This window comes from Lolium perenne, chromosome 7, assembly GCF_019359855.2.
Source record: "Lolium perenne isolate Kyuss_39 chromosome 7, Kyuss_2.0, whole genome shotgun sequence".
Classification (NCBI taxonomy): Eukaryota; Viridiplantae; Streptophyta; class Magnoliopsida; order Poales; family Poaceae; genus Lolium; species Lolium perenne.
In genome coordinates, this window is record NC_067250.2 from 283,105,219 (window position 1) to 283,125,465 (window position 20,247).

Here is a 20,247-nt window from a genome sequence, read left to right on the forward strand (position 1 = left end):
GAAAACAGGAAAAAAAGAAACAGAAAATAAGAAACAAAAAAGAAAGAAAAATCGAAAAAGGAGGCAGCCCGCACCTAACTGGGCCGGCCCGTACCGCGCGCGGGATGTGCGGCGCTCGGTACGCGCCGACCTGGTCGGTGTATAGGGTTTGCCGCTATTTCCTAGCAGCAATACAGCGGCACAACATGGACCTGCCCAGCTGCGCTTGGTTCTTTCAGTCTCCAGTTTTTTTTACAGGAAGCGTGAGCTTTATTATTACTAGCAAAAGTGCCCGTGCGTTGCATCGGGAGAGATAAGATTTGTATTACAAACTTACAAAATAATTATGTCGCAAAAAATCACTTTATGGAACTCTTTGTTGTTTCTTGATGCCACCATTACCGGGTCACCTTCTCCCTCTACAATAGAATAATCGAATCAGAGATACAGATATTTTCATGATTAAATGATAACGGTAGAACCAAAATGATCATGGCTTCATCATGAATTTTTAACATATGAGAACTGGCGGCAGCACACCTCTTCCACACCTGCATCCGCAATGGTGAGATTGATTCACTGATTTATATAAAGGTTAAAAATATGCCAATGTAGCATGGTTGTAACTTGAAAGCTGCCGAGAGATTAAAAGTTGATCACACAATTGCCATCGCTGCATCTCATATCCTTTTTTACTGACCCTCCATAAAGGCTGTGGCCAGGTTCGTTGCAAAATTCAAGCTGTAAACGCCACGGTCAGTTGAAGCCGGTGACCACACCTTGGTGCTCCTTTAGGCAACATTGACAGTCGGGTGAACATACTGGCAGCAGCGAAACGTAGCAGAAATAGTAGTAAATCAATAGCAAAGCACCATCCGTATCTGTTAATTGTGAATACCAATAAATCTCATTCCATCTCTCTTCTCTCTCAAATCAGCTGAGCCAAGCCACTGTGTATAACATCTCTTTACTCGAATAGCAGCGATTCATCCCTTTCCTGACCAAAACATTCCGAGAGCTCAGCCCCTCCTAGCCCAAATTGCAACAGCAGCTCGTACATGAGTACATGACATACTGAATGACACAGAGGTATGCATCTCCTGCTAGTCAAAAGTAGCAGGTTATCTGGAAGAGAAAAAAGCAACAGGTTACCAATATCAAAGCATCGAGCTTTGCGGCGAAATTAAAGCTCGATCCGCGCGTCAATCCGATAGTATATAAAGAAGAGCCCTGGCCAGAAAAATCAATCCAGGAGCGTCACACTATATAGTATTGAGAAAGATCCTTCGATTTTGTCCCAAATCTATCATCATTATTGTAAAATCAGTGTATTATCCCCCAATTGGAGACCTCGGTACTGAATTCCGAAATCCCCTCTCCCTTGAATATCCCTTATGTTGTATCTGGAATTAAATAGGGAGAAATTCCGGTTGAGCTGGCTCCTTCTCGGGTGGCCTTATTTTTGCATCGCTAGTAGTCTGAAACCGCTCGCCTCGGCCAAGCTCCGATCGATCTGCACCCGGACAGGAGCTGCATCGAGGCATTGCGGAGGCACGTACGCATGGAGTTGGCCGCCTCCATACACCGCAATAGATGTCTCGTGGGGAGCTGCGCCAGGAAGCTCTGGAACTCCCAGCCGTCGCAGCCACGATGCGATCCAAGGACCGTGTCGGGGGCTCAGGGCCAACAAGCGCGGCGGCGTGCGGGTAGTCAGCTAGCCAGCTAGCCTGCGTAGCTTCCTCTCCCGTCCGTCTCCTTCGAGCTGCCGCTCGCCAGATCCTCATCAACTGAAGGACATCGGCTGGCTGGGAGGGCCGACGGCATGGAGGAGGAACTCTTCTTGGAGGGAAGATGCTTCGGCTGGGAGTTCCGCCACTGTAGAGGCCCGGTCATGGCCGTGGTGGGGGAGGAAGGAAAGACGGCAGAGATACCCGTGTACTCGTTGTGCGCCTCCAAAGGATTGGAACAGGGGAACGGCGACGACAAGCAGCCAAGTAGTGCGCCCACTCGTCGCAGACCCCGCCTCCTTGTTCCCAGCCACACGCGAAGATAAGAGACGAATCGGTACAATGGTAAATGTTGTATTATGCGTTCTGATGGGAGGGTAAAACGGTCCCAAAAAAAGCGTTGCGAAAATTTTAGCAGAAACCTTAGCTCTTTGAAATGGGACGGACGAAACCAAGGAAACAATCCTCCCTTTATTATTAGGTATAGATTAGGCATAAGAGTTTTACAAATGTTTATGATTAATGCCAACACACAGGTTGGGATAGCATCACGTAAGAAACTAAGACATGTGGTCGCTTCATTGCTCGCGCGATCCACCTTCTGCACTTCAATATCCTGATAAACCTTCAGCAACTCTCTAGCTTCAGATAAAGAGTCCAGCTCTCAGATGGCTCCTGATCCCCTTTAACCAGTGGCGAAGGACGGAAAAAAAATTAAGGTCGGGCAAAATTTTAAACGTAAAAAAATGACGCAAAAGAATAAATTGTCTCGACACATTAATAATTTATATGATGGTAAGCATAGTTACTCGGTACTATGGTAATAGCAACATATTCAAATATATTCAAATATAAGTAGTATAACCTACAAAAGTACCGATAATGAAGCTTTAATGTTGTCTAGAATTTCCAGGTAATGGTAAAGCTTTACCTTCCTTTTGAAAATATTTTTAATTTCACGAACATCAAGACTTTTGAATATTCCCTCGCTTGATGTAGCAGACTATTAAATCATTAAGCCAACTATTGGACATCTTGTTGCGCAACTCTATCTTGATAATGAAGCGCATTAGTAGTTTGTTCATGTTGCCGAGCTCACAATTCACAAATTTAAACTTCAGCAAATTGAAAAAAACTTCTACAATTGTACCTCCCCCCTTAGGCGCCATGTGATTTACAGGAGGGGCGCGCGGCTGGGCTGCCTGGCCGGGGGGGGCGGGGTAGTCAGAGGGATCTCGTCGGGAGGAAGCAGCGAGGGCACGAGCAGCCGGCAGCGCAAACGATCAAAGACGAGTCCTGGTCTCCAGGGCGAAAGTCACATCTGGCGTGACTCGCCTCGAAGACGAAGAGACAAAACTGACTCACGATCGCTTCCTTTTTTTTCTTTTTTTTGGATGTGGAATCACGATCGTTGGTTCTTCTCACGAGCGAACGAATCGCACGACATAGACAGTTCATTTTCGTCGACCAACTCATCCTTTTCTTTTGTTTTCCCTTCAAAAACCGTACAAAACTGATAGTATATCCACATATACATATATATACTCGATTTTTTTGCCAAAAATTAAGGTAGGGCAAGTGCCATACCTTGCCCAAAGGGGAGCTCCGCCCCTGCCTTTAACTATGGTCTGAACGGCCCGAAGACAACCAGATTCCAGAAGATCTAGCTTTATTTCTCCGTAGAGCAAAATCGTTTAATTGATGATACTACAGAAAGAAAATGGAATTGCATTTAGCATGCCCCCAATTCTATACCACTATATGCACGTCACCATTGGCTGTAGCCGCTTTCGGTCTTATGATTGCATAGCCACGTATAGTCGCTCAACTTTCGATACTCGATGGAATTTGCTTCGGTGCGCTCCCTTTTATCTTGTCATGAATCTTGATGCGGAACAATGGTAACCATTTAGGTGCAAGGGTTAACTCCGTCTATTTTATAATTATTTCCATCAAACTTGCCTATCAATATTTGACGGTACACCCCCTTCCCCCTCTCCACACAAACACACCCGACCCCACCACTCACCCACACACGCATCTCTTTAAAGTCCACTCTAGCACCAGCAACTTCAATCTCCTCCGATCCAATTCACCACAAAATCTCTTATCTCCAAGGCGCGTCCGAAGGCTTTAGGCCAGGAGCTTGGGGAGATCTCGATGTTTAATCGACTGGTAGTGCTAGCTAGTCCCGGGGCGTTGGCTCGCGGCACCTCTCTATGGAGTGCATCCTGGTCGAAGTTGTTGTGCACCCTCAGGTTGTGCTTCGAGTAGATCTCACGCCCAAGCCACGGTGGTGCACATGCGTCATGTCTGTCCGTTTGGGTAGTGTCGCGGTCGGCGCATGTATGGGGTTCTTGTGGCGCTTGATAGGACGACTGGCTCAACCATGGCCGGTGGTCGTCAGATCTGGGGAGGGAGGGAGAGCCTCGGGCCTCTCACACTAGATCTGGAGAGGGAGGGAGGCCCCCGGGTCCCTCACACTAGTTGGCGCCCGATTGAGGTGTTGCTACCAATTTTCTTCGGATCGGAATAGGGTGCCCCAAATTCGGTATGGTACCCACTTTAACCTCTTTTCTTCCTATTGTAGCATTTTTCTCTTGTTCTATCCAAACTACTATTCTTGCTTGAATTTTTCTATTATTATATAGTTCAATTGGTGTTTCCTTTTTTTTCTTTTTGACGATGCCTGAAATGGTATCTCTAGGGGTGTGCTCACGTTTACCCAAGAGGGTGCACAGACACCGGTATATTTTGAAGTTGCCAAATAGATCTCGTGTTCACATCAACCCTGGAGTCATTTTTACTCCCTCCAATTCATATTACTTGATCCATAAGTAATATGAATCGGAGGGAGTAGCACAGACATGCTCAATTTAACTCCGACTAGTGGGTGATCCAATTTACAAACCACCATATGCAACGATAATTTAGCATTACCTACGAATTCGGGTGATTTTTCTGTCAAAGGACACACAGTCACAGTTGCATCGCAATGTGATGCCAAGTGATATGCCCTGGTCAGTATTCAGTAATCGAGGGGCTATGATCACTTGAGCATGTATGCATATAAATAACTGACTACCTCACCAAACAGCACACTTCAGAGATCAGGGAATCACTTACCTCCTGCGCATAGGAGAGCCTGATTCATCTGTACAGCTGCGCATAAAGAAATATACACCTATACAGTACAACGTACTGGTAACAAAATAGCTAAGCAGTGTGTAAAACGGAAACTCAATTCGGCTCCCTGAGTTCAGTGATTTCTTTTGTCAAAAGACACATACAGTAGCAGTTGCATTGAAAGTGATGCGAAGTGATATGCCTGAGTCAATAGTAACCGAGGAGCGGGTAGTCCAGGTGATCACTTCAACATGTATATGCATATGCAGCACATAACTGACTAGCTCACAAAGAAGCACACTATGAAGATCAGGGAAACGCTTACCAGAATACTCCTCACAGGAGAGACTGATTCATCTGTAGGGCTGATCATAAACAAGTATACAGTAATAGGTAGCAAAATAGGTAAGCAGTGTGTAAAAGAGAAAGATATATGCGAAAATGGCAGTTTCTAGCAATAGAAATTTTGAAGATAGGTAGAATTCTTGTCACATATAGTCAGTCAACTACTCATTGTCATGTTGGTATACCTCCATATAATTCATTGCACTTTGATGACACTCAACTTATAGCATATCAAACAAACTTCGACATATACCAGATAACTGCCATTTTTGACACCAAGGATAATATACTTCAATATAATTCAGTGCATGTTGATAACGCTAAAAATTATAGCATATCTAACTAACCACCCACCCATAATACAACAAATCTTTGACATATACCATAATACCAACAACTGATTACACATGCTATTCTCCCCGCATAAGCTCCTAAAATGAATTGAATATACCGCTAGAGATAATAATTCGAAGAATGTGAAGAGAATGGTCTAGGGGAAGGCGGCCACAAGACATGCTCTGAGGAAACATTTCAGGTTCCTTCTTCCCCACTATGTCAGTGCTGGAGAAGTTTTATGTTCTTCTAAATCTCCAGCAGCTCTTTATGTTCAAGCCATTATTGGATCTTCGATTACTGGCTCGAAGTAAACAAATTCTTGCTTATCCAGTTATTGCACAATTCTGTACATCCAACCAATCTTTTCACAGTTGAGAAGATGCTACTGCAATGTTGAAGCGCTCCGATACAACCCAGTCATTGCACTGTTAATCTTGCCATTTGAGTTCCTGATCTGTAAGCTTCCCGTCCTCCTCGGCTGCTTCGGCATGAAGAGGTTGCTGAGCATTTTATCAAGGTCTTCAGTGCTGTACTTGACATACTTGCTGGCGCTGCCATCCTGCTCAACAAGCGGCCCGTAGTTCTGCATGAAGCTACGGTAAACAGGCACTATAGCCTGCACGACAAGGTGGCACAGCCTCTGCTGCAAATCCTTATCTGGCACAATCCATGCGGACTGCTTCTGGTACATCTCAGCAAAGCTAGCATTGAAGGACTTGAAGCGCTGCTTCACCAAGTCCCTTGCTGTAGCCTGCCCCTTGGAGAACAAGATCAAGCCCTCCCTGCTCAGCAGCGGCGCAAGTGTTCCCCAGCTCTCCCTTAGGAATATCTGGGAGTAGTAGTCCTTGTACTGCTCATGCTCCCGGAGCCATTCATCGCCCAGGACCTCCCCCATCTTGGTGCTCTTGAGGTGCTTGAAGAAGTGCCAGTGTGTGTTCATCATGAATAGATAGGAGAGCGTCTTGTCCTGGTAGGACTTGGACCATGTGTCGAAGTTGGCCTCGAGTGCCTTGACGATGTCGTGCACGGCGTCGACGAGCATCTTGTCGTCGAAGGGCTCCTTGCGCCAGCTGCGGTGGATGGTGAGCACCTGCGTGAGCACGGCGCGGTACTGGTCGCCCAGGAGCTGGTTGCAGTACTTGGGCACGAAGGTGACGAGTCGCGGCACCCCGCCGTCGGCGGGCGGCGGCATGTTGCGCTGCAGCTCGACCTGCACGAGCAGCGCCTCGAAGATCTCGACGGCGCCGTCCACCACCCGCTTGACCAGGTCGCGGGTGCGGGTCTGGATCTCCACGCAGGCCTTCCCGCCGAATAGGCGGTTGAAGTCGAGCCGGAGCCGGCTGAGCGCGTCGAAGACGTCGAGCAAGCGGAGGAGCTTGATGGGGTCCTTGCGCGCGTCGGCCACGGCGCGCGCGAAGCCGAGGAAGTCGAGGATCCCGGCCCGCGCCGCGATGTCCGCGAAGCAGGCGGCGGCGGCCTCGGGCCGCGGCGCGAAGACGGCGAGGCAGAGCTTGCGCTCGGCCTCGAGCAGGTGGCGCACCGCGAACTCGAGGTGCCGGCCCCAGAGCTCCACGCTGGGGCTGAGCGCCTGCGCGTCCTCGGCGGGGTCGCGCAGGTAGTCGAGGCCGAGCGCGCGTAGGCTGGCGCTCACCGTGTCGCCCCGCGCGTCGGCGTAGGCGGCCGCGCAGTAGTCCAGGCGCCCGTTGGCGGCGAGGCGGTCCAGGGTTAGGCTCAGCTTCTGCACTGCGGCGGCGGGGATGCGGGGCGGGGTTATGGGGGCGGGTTTGGTGGTGTTGGGGTCCGGCATGGTGAGCGGGGCGGAGTGTTCCGCGAGGAGGCGGCAGAACTCGGCCTCGAGCACGTCGAGCGCGGCTGATAGGAGGCCGGCGTCGAGGTCGGCGGGGGAGGGGGTTTTGAGGCTGGAGAGGGCGTTGGTGAGGTCGGCCACGAAGCGCGGGTCGGCGAGTCCGCGGTCGCCGAGGTAGGCGAGGATGTCGGCGAGCCACTGCGCGGCGAGGCCGCAGTTGTCGGCGAGGAAGCGGAGCGCCTCCTCGAGGCGGGCGACGACGGCGAGGTAGCCGGGCAGGTCCTGCGCGGCGCCGGCGAGCAGCGGCGGCTCGAGGCCGTGCACGGCGTCGAACACCTTGAGCACCGCGGAGGCGGGGCCCACGGCGCGGTCGATGTTGGGGCCGGCCGTCTCGAGCGCGTCCCGCGGCGCGCGGATCGGGCGCACCGCCGCCTCGGCGCTCTGCAGGCGGGCCTGGATCTCCGCTATGCGGGAACCGGAGCGGGCCAGAGCGTGGGTCAGTGACCGGGACCGCTCCACCCCGGCGCGGAGGGCTGTTCGCGCCGCCTGCAGGGACGCCAGCCGGCGGCGGGTGTCGTCGTCGTCCTCCTGATCCATCCCCATGCTTGATTAACTAGCCCCGCTCCAGGAGGGGGTCGGAAGCTTGTCGGCGCTTCGAGCGCGGAGGAAGAGAAGGCCGGAGCTGGGAGGTGTGTCAGCTCGCGGGCGCCAATCAATCTGGTTGGAATCGGCGGGGCAGGGAGCGCCGGTGTGGGCTGTGAGTCAGCTGTAGCTTGGAAGGTGGTGGTTACTTATGTGAGGAGTGGAGGGGCGACGGCGACGGCCACCGGTCCAGGTAGGTGACGGGCGCTGGGAATGAAGACGGCGAGGTGTGCCGTGGCAGGGGAGGCGGGCGGCGGCAGAGGTTTAGGTTGGAAAGCGGGGAGGGAGAAAGGGGGGAGTTTTTGGATGGATGGAGAAAAGTGGGGGAAGGGAGATACAGATTGAGATAGTCTGACTCGAAAGCACGCGCTCGCCCGGCTCCCTTGGTCTGTCGCTGGGGCGTGGCGTGGGTGGAATCGAAAAGAATAGAGAAATGCGGGGACGACCGAGGAGGCAGACGGCGGCTGCGGCTGTGAAAGTTGGAACCAGCTAGCTATAGCTCGCTCGGCCGCCTGCGCCCCACGCGGCGCTGGGTTCTGTTTTCTTTGTGAGCTTTTCCGACGGCGTTTTCCGGGGGAGGAGACGGCGGCGCTGGCTCCCGCCGGGATGGGGATTACCGATGCGGCGGTCAGCTGGTTGACAGCGAGCAGAAACATACTTTGATGCGCAGATTACTTCACTATAAGTTGTAAATGGGGACCAATGGTCTCTAAGGGTGCGTTTGGTGGCCTGCATGCCCCTTAGCTCGCATCGGGTCAGCAATTTTCGTTCCGTTTGGTTTGTCTAGGCCGATCCACGTTGTTGCATCGCACGGTTCTCAAAGCAGCATTTTGTCTGCATCTGCAGGAACGGCTGAATCGGTAGTTTCTTTAGGGCGAGGCCCGTTCTCGCACCACTCTGCCTTACACTACTCCACACACCCTCTCCTCAAATCAACACAAACATAGTCCGAATTGAAATAAACTGTGCATGAAAAAAAGATGCGTGCTGATGATAGGAATCAATTCGCACAATCGGTTTCGAGTTTTATCAGTCGTAAATCATCAATTTCGTGTACGAAGTTTTGAGCGAGTTTTGCCAAATTCGTCGCACACTCTCAACCGTTTGAAATTTCGTTTGAGGGGTGGGTTCACCTCACCATTCCGCGTGACTTTTAAGTTGAAAGATTTTCGTTTTGGTGGACATAGATGGATAAATAAATGACTCGCTAGTATACTGTAATGTGTACGTACGTGTGAGTATAGTTTGTACTACTTTTGCACAACTTCTCGCTTGCCATCTTCATAGACAGCGGCGTGGTGATGATATGTGAGAAGTGAGAGGTGATAATCCATGGTGGTGGCGGCATGGTGATGTTCATCTTCGTGGTCGACGATGTGATGATGCTTGTGACCGGCGTGACCGACGGTGTCATGGTGGTTTCAACTTCAACATCGGCGACATGGTTATGCTTGTAACGGGCGTGAACGGTGGTGTCATGGTAGTGTTTGTCTTCGTAGTCGGCGACATGGTGATGCTTGTGACCGGCGTGACCGGCGATGTCATGGTGGTCTCGTCTTCGTAGTCGGCGACATGGTGATGCTTGTGGCCGGCGTCACCGACTGCGTCATGGTTGTCTTCGTCCTCGTGGTTGGCGAGGTGGTGATGCTTCTGGCCGGCGTGAACGACGGTGCCATGGTGGTCTTCATCTTCGTGGTCGACGACGTGGTGATGCTTGTGATCGGCGTGACCGACAATGTCGTGGTGGTCTTCATCTTCGTGGTTGGTGAAGTGCCCATGCTTGTGACCAGCGTGATCGACGGTGTCATGGTGCTCTTCGTCTTCGTGATAGGCGACGTGGTGATGGTTTTGACTGGCGTGACGACGGTGCCATGGTGGTGTCTGCCTTCGTGATCGTCGACGTGCCAAAGAAGTGAGAGGTAAGGTCACCATGGGGATAAATGGTGAGGCTAGAACTGGGCTCGTATGTAACCAAACGATGGGGCCTGTGTTTCTTCTCCGGCGCGCAAAAGGCCACACAGCCTACCAAACGACCCGACTTTCATGGCCCATGGCCCGTTTGCGACGCGCAGGTGAGTCCATCTCGCTGGCGCAGTGAGCCATGATTTCGATGCAGTCAACCAAACGCGCCATAAACTTGATTGGTAGCATGTCCACCGTCTAACGCATTTTGGACACGATTTCTATCTGTTTGTGTTTGACACTAAACTAACCGCTCCACACCTATTGTTCGTTTGGCTCAGGGTCTGCTCGAGCGGCCTGGCACATGTTTCTGCTTTCTCCGCGAGGTACGCAAGGTAGCAGAAGTAGTTCTCGGTGTCGTCTTGCTCATCCTCTCCCGGGATTTTGTTGTCGTCGATGTTCTCCTCCTCCTAGTCCACCTCTTCCTCCTCATCCCTACTCCTTCAACGGCGTGAGTGGAGACGCGTAGTTCTACTTGTCATCGTCAAGGAACACCGTTCAACGCCTCGGATCCCATTCGAGGTGGCCAAATGAATCCCACAATGTCGAGTTAATGTCGTAGAGACGGTAGGCGAGGAGTTCAAACGGAAGAAGGGCCCTGCGTCGGGAAATCTCATGTCGTTGCGCCTGGACCTGTCGTGCCACCTTTGGCATGGGAACCCTGACGAGGGAGCTCCTCGGCAATGCCCACCATGAGGGGCTTACGGTTGAAAAAATCCTGCAGGCTAGCACAAGACATCAGCACGAGACATCGGATACCAAACAAACGGGGAGAGAGATTTACCCAGGTTCGGGACCCTCGATGAGGTAAAACCCTTACTTCCTGCTTGTCTGATCTTGACTTATCGAGTAAACGGGTTAAAATGGGGTAGCCGATAGACTACTATGATCGACTCGTCGGGAGGCAAGGATTCTAAGGTTTGCGCTCTAAGTCGCGGTGGTTCTGCATATTGTTGTTCTATCGTTCGGCAAGCCCTCTCCTGGCCTTTATATAGGAGGCCAGGTCTCGAGAGTCTTGTCCGAACTTGACTAGGTTACATTGAAATATAATCTAATCTTTCTTTAGTCGACGCTTTCTTGCCTTGTTCGTCAAGAATCCATCTTCTGGTAGGTCTCCTTCGCTACAACTGACGTATGGGCCTGATACGTCCAAAACGTATCTACTTTCCCGAACACTTTTGATGTTGTTTTCTCTCTAATTTATGTGTTTTTGAATACAACTAACATATATTGACATTGTTTTCAGCAGAATTGCTCTGGTGTCTCGTTTTTGTGCAGAAATCTAACTTTCAGGAAAATTCCCAGAAATTATCACGAAGTCCTTATTTTACCCGAAGACTCACGGAACCAGAAGATCAGACAGAGAAGAGCCACGTGTGGCCGCCTCGGGCACCCCCTCGACCTCTCCTCCTGGCTATATTAAGCCTCTGACATAAAGAACAGGGGGGTTCGACATTTTTCTAGAAAGAGTTCTGCTACTCCGCCGCCACCAGAAACCCCAATCCAGGAACCAGAAACTCCGTTCTGGCACCCTGCCGGGACGAGGAATTGGAGGAGATCATCGTCATCTCCATCATTGACGCATCTCCATCAACCATCCATGATTCCTCCATCCACGTGTGAGTAATTCCCCCGTTGTAGGTTGTAGGGGATGGTAGGGATTGGATGAGATCATTGATGTCTACGGCCCCCTCCTTTTCCTGTAGACAGTGTTGGGCCTCCAAGAGCAGAGGTTTGTAGAACAGCAGCAAGTTTTCCCTTAAGTGGATCACCCAAGGTTTATCGAACTCAGGGAGGAAGAGGTCAAAGATATCCCTCTCATGCAACCCTGCAACCACAAAGCAAGAAGTCTCTTGTGTCCCCAACACACCTAATAGGTGCACTAGTTCGGCGAAGAGATAGTGAAATACAAGTGGTATGAATATATATTAGCAGTGGCAACGGCACCAGAAAAGTGCTTTGCCCAAGACAGTAAACAAGCAGTAGTAACGCAGCAGTAGTAACTCAGTAAAACAGTAAACAAGCAGCGATAGCAGTATTTAGGAACAAGGCCTAGGGATCAGACTTTCACTAATGGACACTCTCAACATTGATCACATAACAGAATAGATAAATGCATACTCTACACTCTTGTTGGATGATGAACACCATTGCGTAGGATTACACGAACCCTCAATGCCGGAATTAACAAGCTCCACAATTCAATGTTCATATTTAAATAACCTTAGAGTGTACGATAGATCAACAACTAAACCAAGTACTAACATAGCATGCACACTGTCACCTTCATGCTAAGAAAGGAGGAATAGATCTCATCAATACTATCATAGCAATAGTTAACTTCATAATCTACAAGAGATCATAATCATAGCCTACGCCAAGTACTAACACGGATGCACACACTGTCACCATTACACCGTGCAGGAGGAATAAAACTACTTTAATAACATCACTAGAGTAGCACATAGATAAATTGTGATACAAAACACATTGCAATCATAAAGAGATATAAATAAGCACTTCACTATGCCATTCATAACAGTGAATAAGTATTCTGTGAAATATAGCCTAAGAGACCCACACGGTGCACACACTGTCACCTTTACACACGTGGGACAAGGAGTCTCCGGAGATCACATAAGTAAAATTCACTTGACTAGCATAACGATATCTAGATTACAAGCATCATCATATGAATCTCAATCATGTAAGGCAGCTCATGAGATTATTGTATTGAAGTACATAGGAGAGAGATGAACCACATAGCTACCGGTACACCCGAGCCTCGATGGAGAACTACTCCCTCCTCATGGGAGACAGCGGCGTTGATGGAGATGGCGGTGGTGTCGATGGAGGAGCCTTCCGGGCACTTCCCCGTCCCGGCGGCGTGCCGGAACAGAGACTCTGTCCCCCGGATCTTGGCTTCGCGATGGCGGCGGCTCTGGAAGGTTTTCTCCGGTTTCGTCGAACGTATCGTGGTTTTCGCGACGGAGGCTTTAAATAGGCGGAAGGGCAAGGTCGGTGGACTGGGGCCCACACTATAGGGGCGCGGCCCCTTGGCCGCGCCGGCCTAGGGTTTGGTGGCCCTGTGCCCCCTCTCTGGCGGTTCTCGTATGTTCTGGATGCTTCCGGCAAAATAGGAACACAGGCGTTGATTTCGTCCAATTCGAGAATATTTCGTTACTAGGATTTCGAAACCAAAAACAGCAGAAAACAGAATCGCACTTCGGCATCTTGTTAATAGGTTAGTTCCAGAAAATGCACGAATATGACATAAAGTGTGCATAAAACATGTAGATATCATCAATAATGTGGCATGGAACACAAGAAATTATCGATACGTCGGAGACGTATCAGCATCCCCAAGCTTAGTTCTGCTCGTCCCGAGCAGGTAAAACGATAACAAAGATAATTTCTGGAGTGACATGCCATCATAACCTTGATCATACTATTTGTAAACATATGTAATGAATGCAGCGATCAAAACAATGGTAATGACATGAGTAAACAAGTGAATCATAAAGCAAAGACTTTTCATGAATAGCACTTCAAGATAAGCATCAATAAGTCTTGCATAAGAGTTAACTCATAAAGCAATAAATCAAAGTAAAGGTGTTGAAGCAACACAAAGGAAGATTAAGTTTCAGCGGTTGCTTTCAACTTATAACATGTATATCTCATGGATATTGTCAACATAGCGTAACATAACAAGTGCAATATGCAAGTATGTAGGAATCAATGCACAGTTCACACAAGTGTTTGCTTCTTGAGATGGAGATAAATAGGTGAACTGACTCAACAATAAAAGTAAAAGAATGGTCCTTCAAAGAGGAAAGCATCGATTGCTATATTTGTGCTAGAGCTTTGATTTTGAAAACAAGAAACAATTTTGTCAACGGTAGTAATAAAGCATATGAGTTATGTAAATTATATCTTACAAGTTGCAAGCCTCATGCATAGTATACTAATAGTGCCCGCACCTTGTCCTAATTAGCTTGGACTACGGGATCATCGCAATACACATGTTTTAACCAAGTGTCACAATGGGGTACCTCCATGCCGCCTGTACAAAGGTCTAAGGGAAAGCTCGCATTTTGGATTTCTCGCTTTTGATTATTCTCAACTTAGACATCCATACCGGGACAACATGGACAACAGATAATGGACTCCTCTTTAATGCATAAGCATGTGTCAACAATTATTATTCTCATATGAGATTGAGGATATATGTCCAAAACTGAAACTTCCACCATGGATCATGGCTTTAGTTAGCGGCCCAATGTTCTTCTCTAACAATATGCATGCTTAACCATAAGGTGGTAGATCTCTCTTACTTCAGACAAGACGGACATGCATAGCAACTCACATGATATTCAACAAAGAATAGTTGATGGCGTCCCCAGAAACATGGTTATCGCACAACAAGCAACTTAATAAGAGATAAAGTGCCTAAGTACATATTCAATACCACAATAGTTTTTAAGCTATTTGTCCCATGAGCTATATATTGCAAAGGTGAATGATGGAATTTTAAAGGTAGCACTCAAGCAATTTACTTTGGAATGGCGGAGAAATACCATGTAGTAGGTAGGTATGGTGGACACAAATGGAATAGTGGTTGGCTCAAGTATTTGGATGCATGAGAAGTATTCCCTCTCGATACAAGGTTTAGGCTAGCAAGGCTATTTGAAACAAACACAAGGATGAAGCGGTGCAGCAAAACTCTCATAAAAGACATATTGAAAACATTATAAGACTCTACACCGTCTTCCTTGTTGTTCAAACTCAATACTAAAAATTATCTAGACTCTAGAGAGACCAAATATGCAAACCAAATTTTAGCATGCTCTATGTATTTCTTCATTAATGGGTGCAAAGTATATGACGCAAGAGCTTAAACATGAGCACAACAATTGCCAAGTATCACATTATCCAAGACATTATAGCAATTTACTACATGTATCATTTTCCAATTCCAACCATATAACAATTTAACGAAGAAGAAACTTCGCCATGAATATTATGAGTAGAACCTAAGGACATACTTGTCCATATGCAACAGCGGAGCGTGTCTCTCTCCCATATAGTGAATGCTAGGATCCATTTATTCAAACAAAACAAAAACAAAAACCAACCGACGCTCCAAGCAAAGCACATAAGATGTGACGGAATAAAAATATAGTTTCAGGGGAGGAACCTGATAATGTTGTCGATGAAGAAGGGGATGCCTTGGGCATCCCCAAGCTTAGACGCTTGAGTCTTCTTAGAATATGCAGGGGTGAACCACCGGGGCATCCCCAAGCTTAGAGCTTTCACTCTCCTTGATCATATTGCATCATACTCCTCTCTTGATCCTTGAAAACTTCCTCCACACCAAACTCGAAACAACTCATTAGAGGGTTAGTGCACAATAAAAATTAACATGTTCAGAGGTGACACAATCATTCTTAACACTTCTGGACATTGCATAAAGCTACTGGACATTAATGGATCAAAGAAATTCATCCAACATAGCAAAAGAGGCAATGCGAAATAAAAGGCAGAATCTGTCAAAACAGAACAGTTCGTATTGACGAATTTTAAAATGGCACCAGACTTGCTCAAATGAAAATGCCCAAATTGAATGAAAGTTGCGTACATATCTGAGGATCACGCACATAAATTGGCTTAATTTTCTGAGCTACCTACAGGGAGGCAGGTCGAAATTCGTGACAGCAAAGAAATCTGAAACTGTGCAGTAATCCAAATCTAGTATGAACTTTACTATCAAAAACTTTACTTGGCACAACAAAACACAAAACTAAGATAAGGAGAGGTTGCTACAGTAGTAAACAACTTCCAAGACACAAATATAAAAAAAAGTACTGTAGCAAAATAACACATGGGTTATCTCCCAAGAAGTTCTTTCATTATAGCCATTAAGATGGGCTCAGCAGTTTTAATGATGCACTCGCAAGAAATAGTATTTGAAGCAAAAGAGAGCATCAAGAGGCAAATTAGAAACACATTTAAGCCTAACATGCTTCCTATGAAGAGGAATCTTGTAAATAAACAAGTTCAAGAAGCATAATGCAACAAGCATAGAAAGATAAAACAAGTGCAGCTTCAAAAATTGAAGCACATAGAGAGGTATTTTAGTAACATGAAAATTTCTACAACCATATTTTCCTCTCTCATAATAACTTTCAGTAGCATCATGAGCAAACTCAACAATATAACTATCACATAAAGCATTCTTATCATGAGTCTCATGCATAAAATTATTACTCTCCACATAAGCATAATCAATTTTATTGGTAATAGTGGGAGCAAATTCAACAAAGTAGCTATCATTATTATTCTCGTCATCAAATATAGGAGGCATAGTATAATCACAACAAAATTTACTCTCCATAGTAGGTGGCACCAAAAGACCACTATCATTATAATCATCATATATGGGAGGCAAAGTATCATCAAAGAAAATTTTCTCCTCAATGCTTGGGGGACTAAAAAGATCATGAAAACCAGCTTCCCCAAGCTTAGAACTTTCTATATCATTATTAACAATGGTGTTCAAAGCGTTCATACTAATATTACTACCAGCATGCAAATAAGATTCCATAGGTTTTTTAATTTTCGCATCAAACAATCCATGTTTTAAATCAGGAAATAGAATAAGAAGCTCATTCTTGTCCATTATGCCAAACTAGTGTAAACAAGAAACAAAAAGATGCAATTGCAGGATCTAAAGGAAATAGCTTCGAGTACTTACAACGGCGAAAATAGCTTAGTAGCCGAGATCCGGAGTGTGAGTACCTTTTACCTTACCTCCCCGGCAACGGCGCCAGAAAATAGCTTGATGTCTACGCCCCCCTCCTTTTCCTGTAGACAGTGTTGGGCCTCCAAGAGCAGAGGTTTGTAGAACAGCAGCAAATTTTCCCTTAAGTGGATCACCCAAGGTTTATCGAACTCAGGGAGGAAGAGGTCAAAGATATCCCTCTCATGCAACCCTGCAACCACAAAGCAAGAAGTCTCTTGTGTCCCCAACACACCTAATAGGTGCACTAGTTCGGCGAAGAGATAGTGAAATACAGGTGGTATGAATATATATGAGCAAAGTGGCAACGGCACCGTAAAAGTGCTTTGCCCAAGACAGTAAACAAGCAGTAGTAACGCAGCAGTAGTAACTCAGTAAAACAGTAAACAAGCAGCGATAGCAGTATTTAGGAACAAGGCCTAGGGATCAGACTTTCACTAATGGACACTCTCAACATTGATCACATAACAGAATAGATAAATGCATACTCTACACTCTTGTTGGATGATGAACACCATTGCGTAGGATTACACGAACCCTCAATGCCGGAGTTAACAAGCTCCACAATTCAATGTTCATATTTAAATAACCTTAGAGTGTACGATAGATCAACAACTAAACCAAGTACTAACATAGCATGCACACTGTCACCTTCATGCTAAGAAAGGAGGAATAGATCTCATCAATACTATCATAGCAATAGTTAACTTCATAATCTACAAGAGATCATAATCATAGCCTACGCCAAGTACTAACACAGATGCACACACTGTCACCATTACACCGTGCAGGAGGAATAAAACTACTTTAATAACATCACTAGAGTAGCACATAGATAAATTGTGATACAAAACACATTGCAATCATAAAGAGATATAAATAAGCACTTCACTATGCCATTCATAACAGTGAATAAGTATTCTGTGAAATATAGCCTAAGAGACCCACACGGTGCACACACTGTCAACTTTACACACGTGGGACAAGGAGTCTCCGGAGATCACATAAGTAAAATTCACTTGACTAGCATAACGACATCTAGATTACAAGCATCATCATATGAATCTCAATCATGTAAGGCAGCTCATGAGATTATTGTATTGAAGTACATAGGAGAGAGATGAACCACATAGCTACCGGTACAGCCCCGAGCCTCGATGGAGAACTACTCCCTCCTCATGGGAGACAGCAGCGTTGATGGAGATGGCGGTGGTGTCGATGGAGGAGCCTTCCGGGGGCACTTCCCCGTCCCGGCGGCGTGCCGGAACAGAGACTCCTGTCCCCCAGATCTTGGCTTCGCGATGGCGGCGGCTCTGGAAGGTTTTCTCTGGTTTCGTCGAACGTATCAGGGTTTTCGCGACGGAGGCTTTAAATAGGCGGAAGGGCAAGGTCGGTGGACTTCTGGGGGGCCCACACTATAGGGGGACGCGGCCCCCCTTGGTCGCGCCGGCCTAGGGTTTGGTGGCCCTGTGCCCCCTCTCTGGCGGTTCTCGTGTGTTCTGGATGCTTCCGGGCAAAATAGGAACCTGGGCGTTGATTTCGTCCAATTCCGAGAATATTTCGTTACTAGGATTTCTGAAACCAAAAACAACAGAAAACAGCAACTGGCACTTCAGCATCTTGTTAATAGGTTAGTTCCAGAAAATGCACGAATATGACATAAAGTGTGCATAAAACATGTAGATATCATCAATAATGTGGCATGGAACACAAGAAATTATCGATACGTCGGAGACGTATCAATCATTCATGTAATAGCTATAAGATTGTTAGGGGCATGGTGCCTAGTATCCGTTAGTAGTACTTTTGACATTGTTGCAACTTGTTGTGCTTAATGCTTGTCACTTTGGGCCCGAGTGCCATGATCTCAGATCTGAACATGTTATTGATTCACGAGGGTAATTATTGTTTTTGATCTTACCTGCAAGTTATGTACACATATCGTTGTCCGGAACCCGAGGCCCCAAAGTGACAACAATTGGGATAACCGGAGGAATGGCTATGATGTGACGATCACGTGTGTTCATTCTCCATCCGCTCCGCCCCCTCCCGATCCGCCTCCCACCCCTTCGAATTACCATCCCCGCCCTCGCCACCTCCTCCCCCGTGCCTGTCCTTTGCCCACCCACCCAAAATCCACCACCATAGCCACCGCCGACACCTTTGCCATCTCCCACTTACGGTTTTCCGAACCTATCGTCGGCATCAACGTCTCCCATGGCGTCCACCACCCAAAAGGTTTTCAGCGGATTGTCGCGATGGACAGCGATGACGAGATGATGGTACATCCTTTCATGCAGGAGGAAGCCAATGCCACCACCGAGCAGCCACAACAGCTGTTGATGGTGACCAACCTTCTCCGCCTTCGCCAACACCTATGCGCCGTCCCTTGGTGTGGCGGTTCGAGGTTTGGCAAGGCGTCGAGCAAGGATCGGCATTGGTAAGCCGGCGCTCTGCTACGTGACTCCAAATACTTCGCCGATGATGCAATGCATACGCCCAAGGATTTTTGGCACCGATTTAGGATGAAGAAGGAGCTGTTCATGAAGATTATGTTCGGCGCCAGGGGGTATGACACATAGTTCATGTGCAAGAAAGACTGCACCGGCTTGTGGGGGTTCTCATCAGTTCAAAAGTGCACGGCTGCTATGTGTTGTCTTGCATACAGATCTCCTCCAGATGCAGCTGATGACTATCTGCACATAGCCGACTCGACATGGTTCGAGAGTGTCTACAGGTTTTGCAGGCTAGTGGTTGCAATGTTTAGCCAAACTATTTGAGGTTGCCATATGAAGACGATACAGCTTGGATCCTGGCACGAAATGAAGCGAGAAGTTTTCTTAGGATGCTCCGGAGTATCAACTTCATGTGCTAGGTTGGAATAATTTCCCTTTTTTTGGCAAGGATTGTACAATGGGCACTAGAGAGTGCAGTGTCATACTTGAGGCCTGACTGTGAACTCTGAATTTGGCATGTTTTCTTCGACATGACAGGAAATCACAACAACATCAACTTGTTGCAGCGCTCTCTAATGTTTGCAAGGCTAGCTGAGGCAAATGCTCCGCTGGTCAACTTCGAGATCAACGACCATGCATACAAAAGGGGTATTATCTAGGCAATGGTATCTATCCACAATATGTTATATTTGTGAATACATTCTAGATCTTGCTTCGAAGAATGAATCTTATTTTGCGACATGCCAGGAAGCATGCCGCATGATTGAGAGCGGGCATTTAGCGTGCTCCAATAGCGTTTTGCCATTGTTCGGTACCCTGCTCTCACCCGGTTGAAGTCTCAAATGTGGGAGATAATGAACACTTGTGTGATCATGCACAACCAGATCATTGAGAGTGAGCACGATGTACGAACGGATGATGACTATCCATTTGATTTTTAGGGACCTCTTCCTGAGGTTGAGCACGTACCAGTCCACTTTGTTGCTTTTCCCCAGATGAATGAAGAATTCCGAGATGCATGTGTTATTACTCAACTATAAAATGATTTAGTTGAGCATTTGTAGCTTT

The 20,247-nt window shown here is 47.3% G+C and overlaps 1 protein-coding gene across 1 annotated transcript; it reads right to left on the reverse strand.

The window, feature by feature from the left end:
* Positions 1–5,406: 5,406 nt before the first annotated feature.
* LOC127312467 (exocyst complex component EXO70A1-like) lies at positions 5,407–8,328 on the reverse strand. Its single transcript, XM_051342984.2, has one exon. The coding sequence runs from the start codon at positions 7,921–7,923 to the stop codon at positions 5,896–5,898; it is 2,028 nt and encodes a 675-aa protein (XP_051198944.1). The 5' UTR covers positions 7,924–8,328; the 3' UTR covers positions 5,407–5,895.
* Between the last annotated feature and the right edge of the window lie 11,919 nt (positions 8,329–20,247).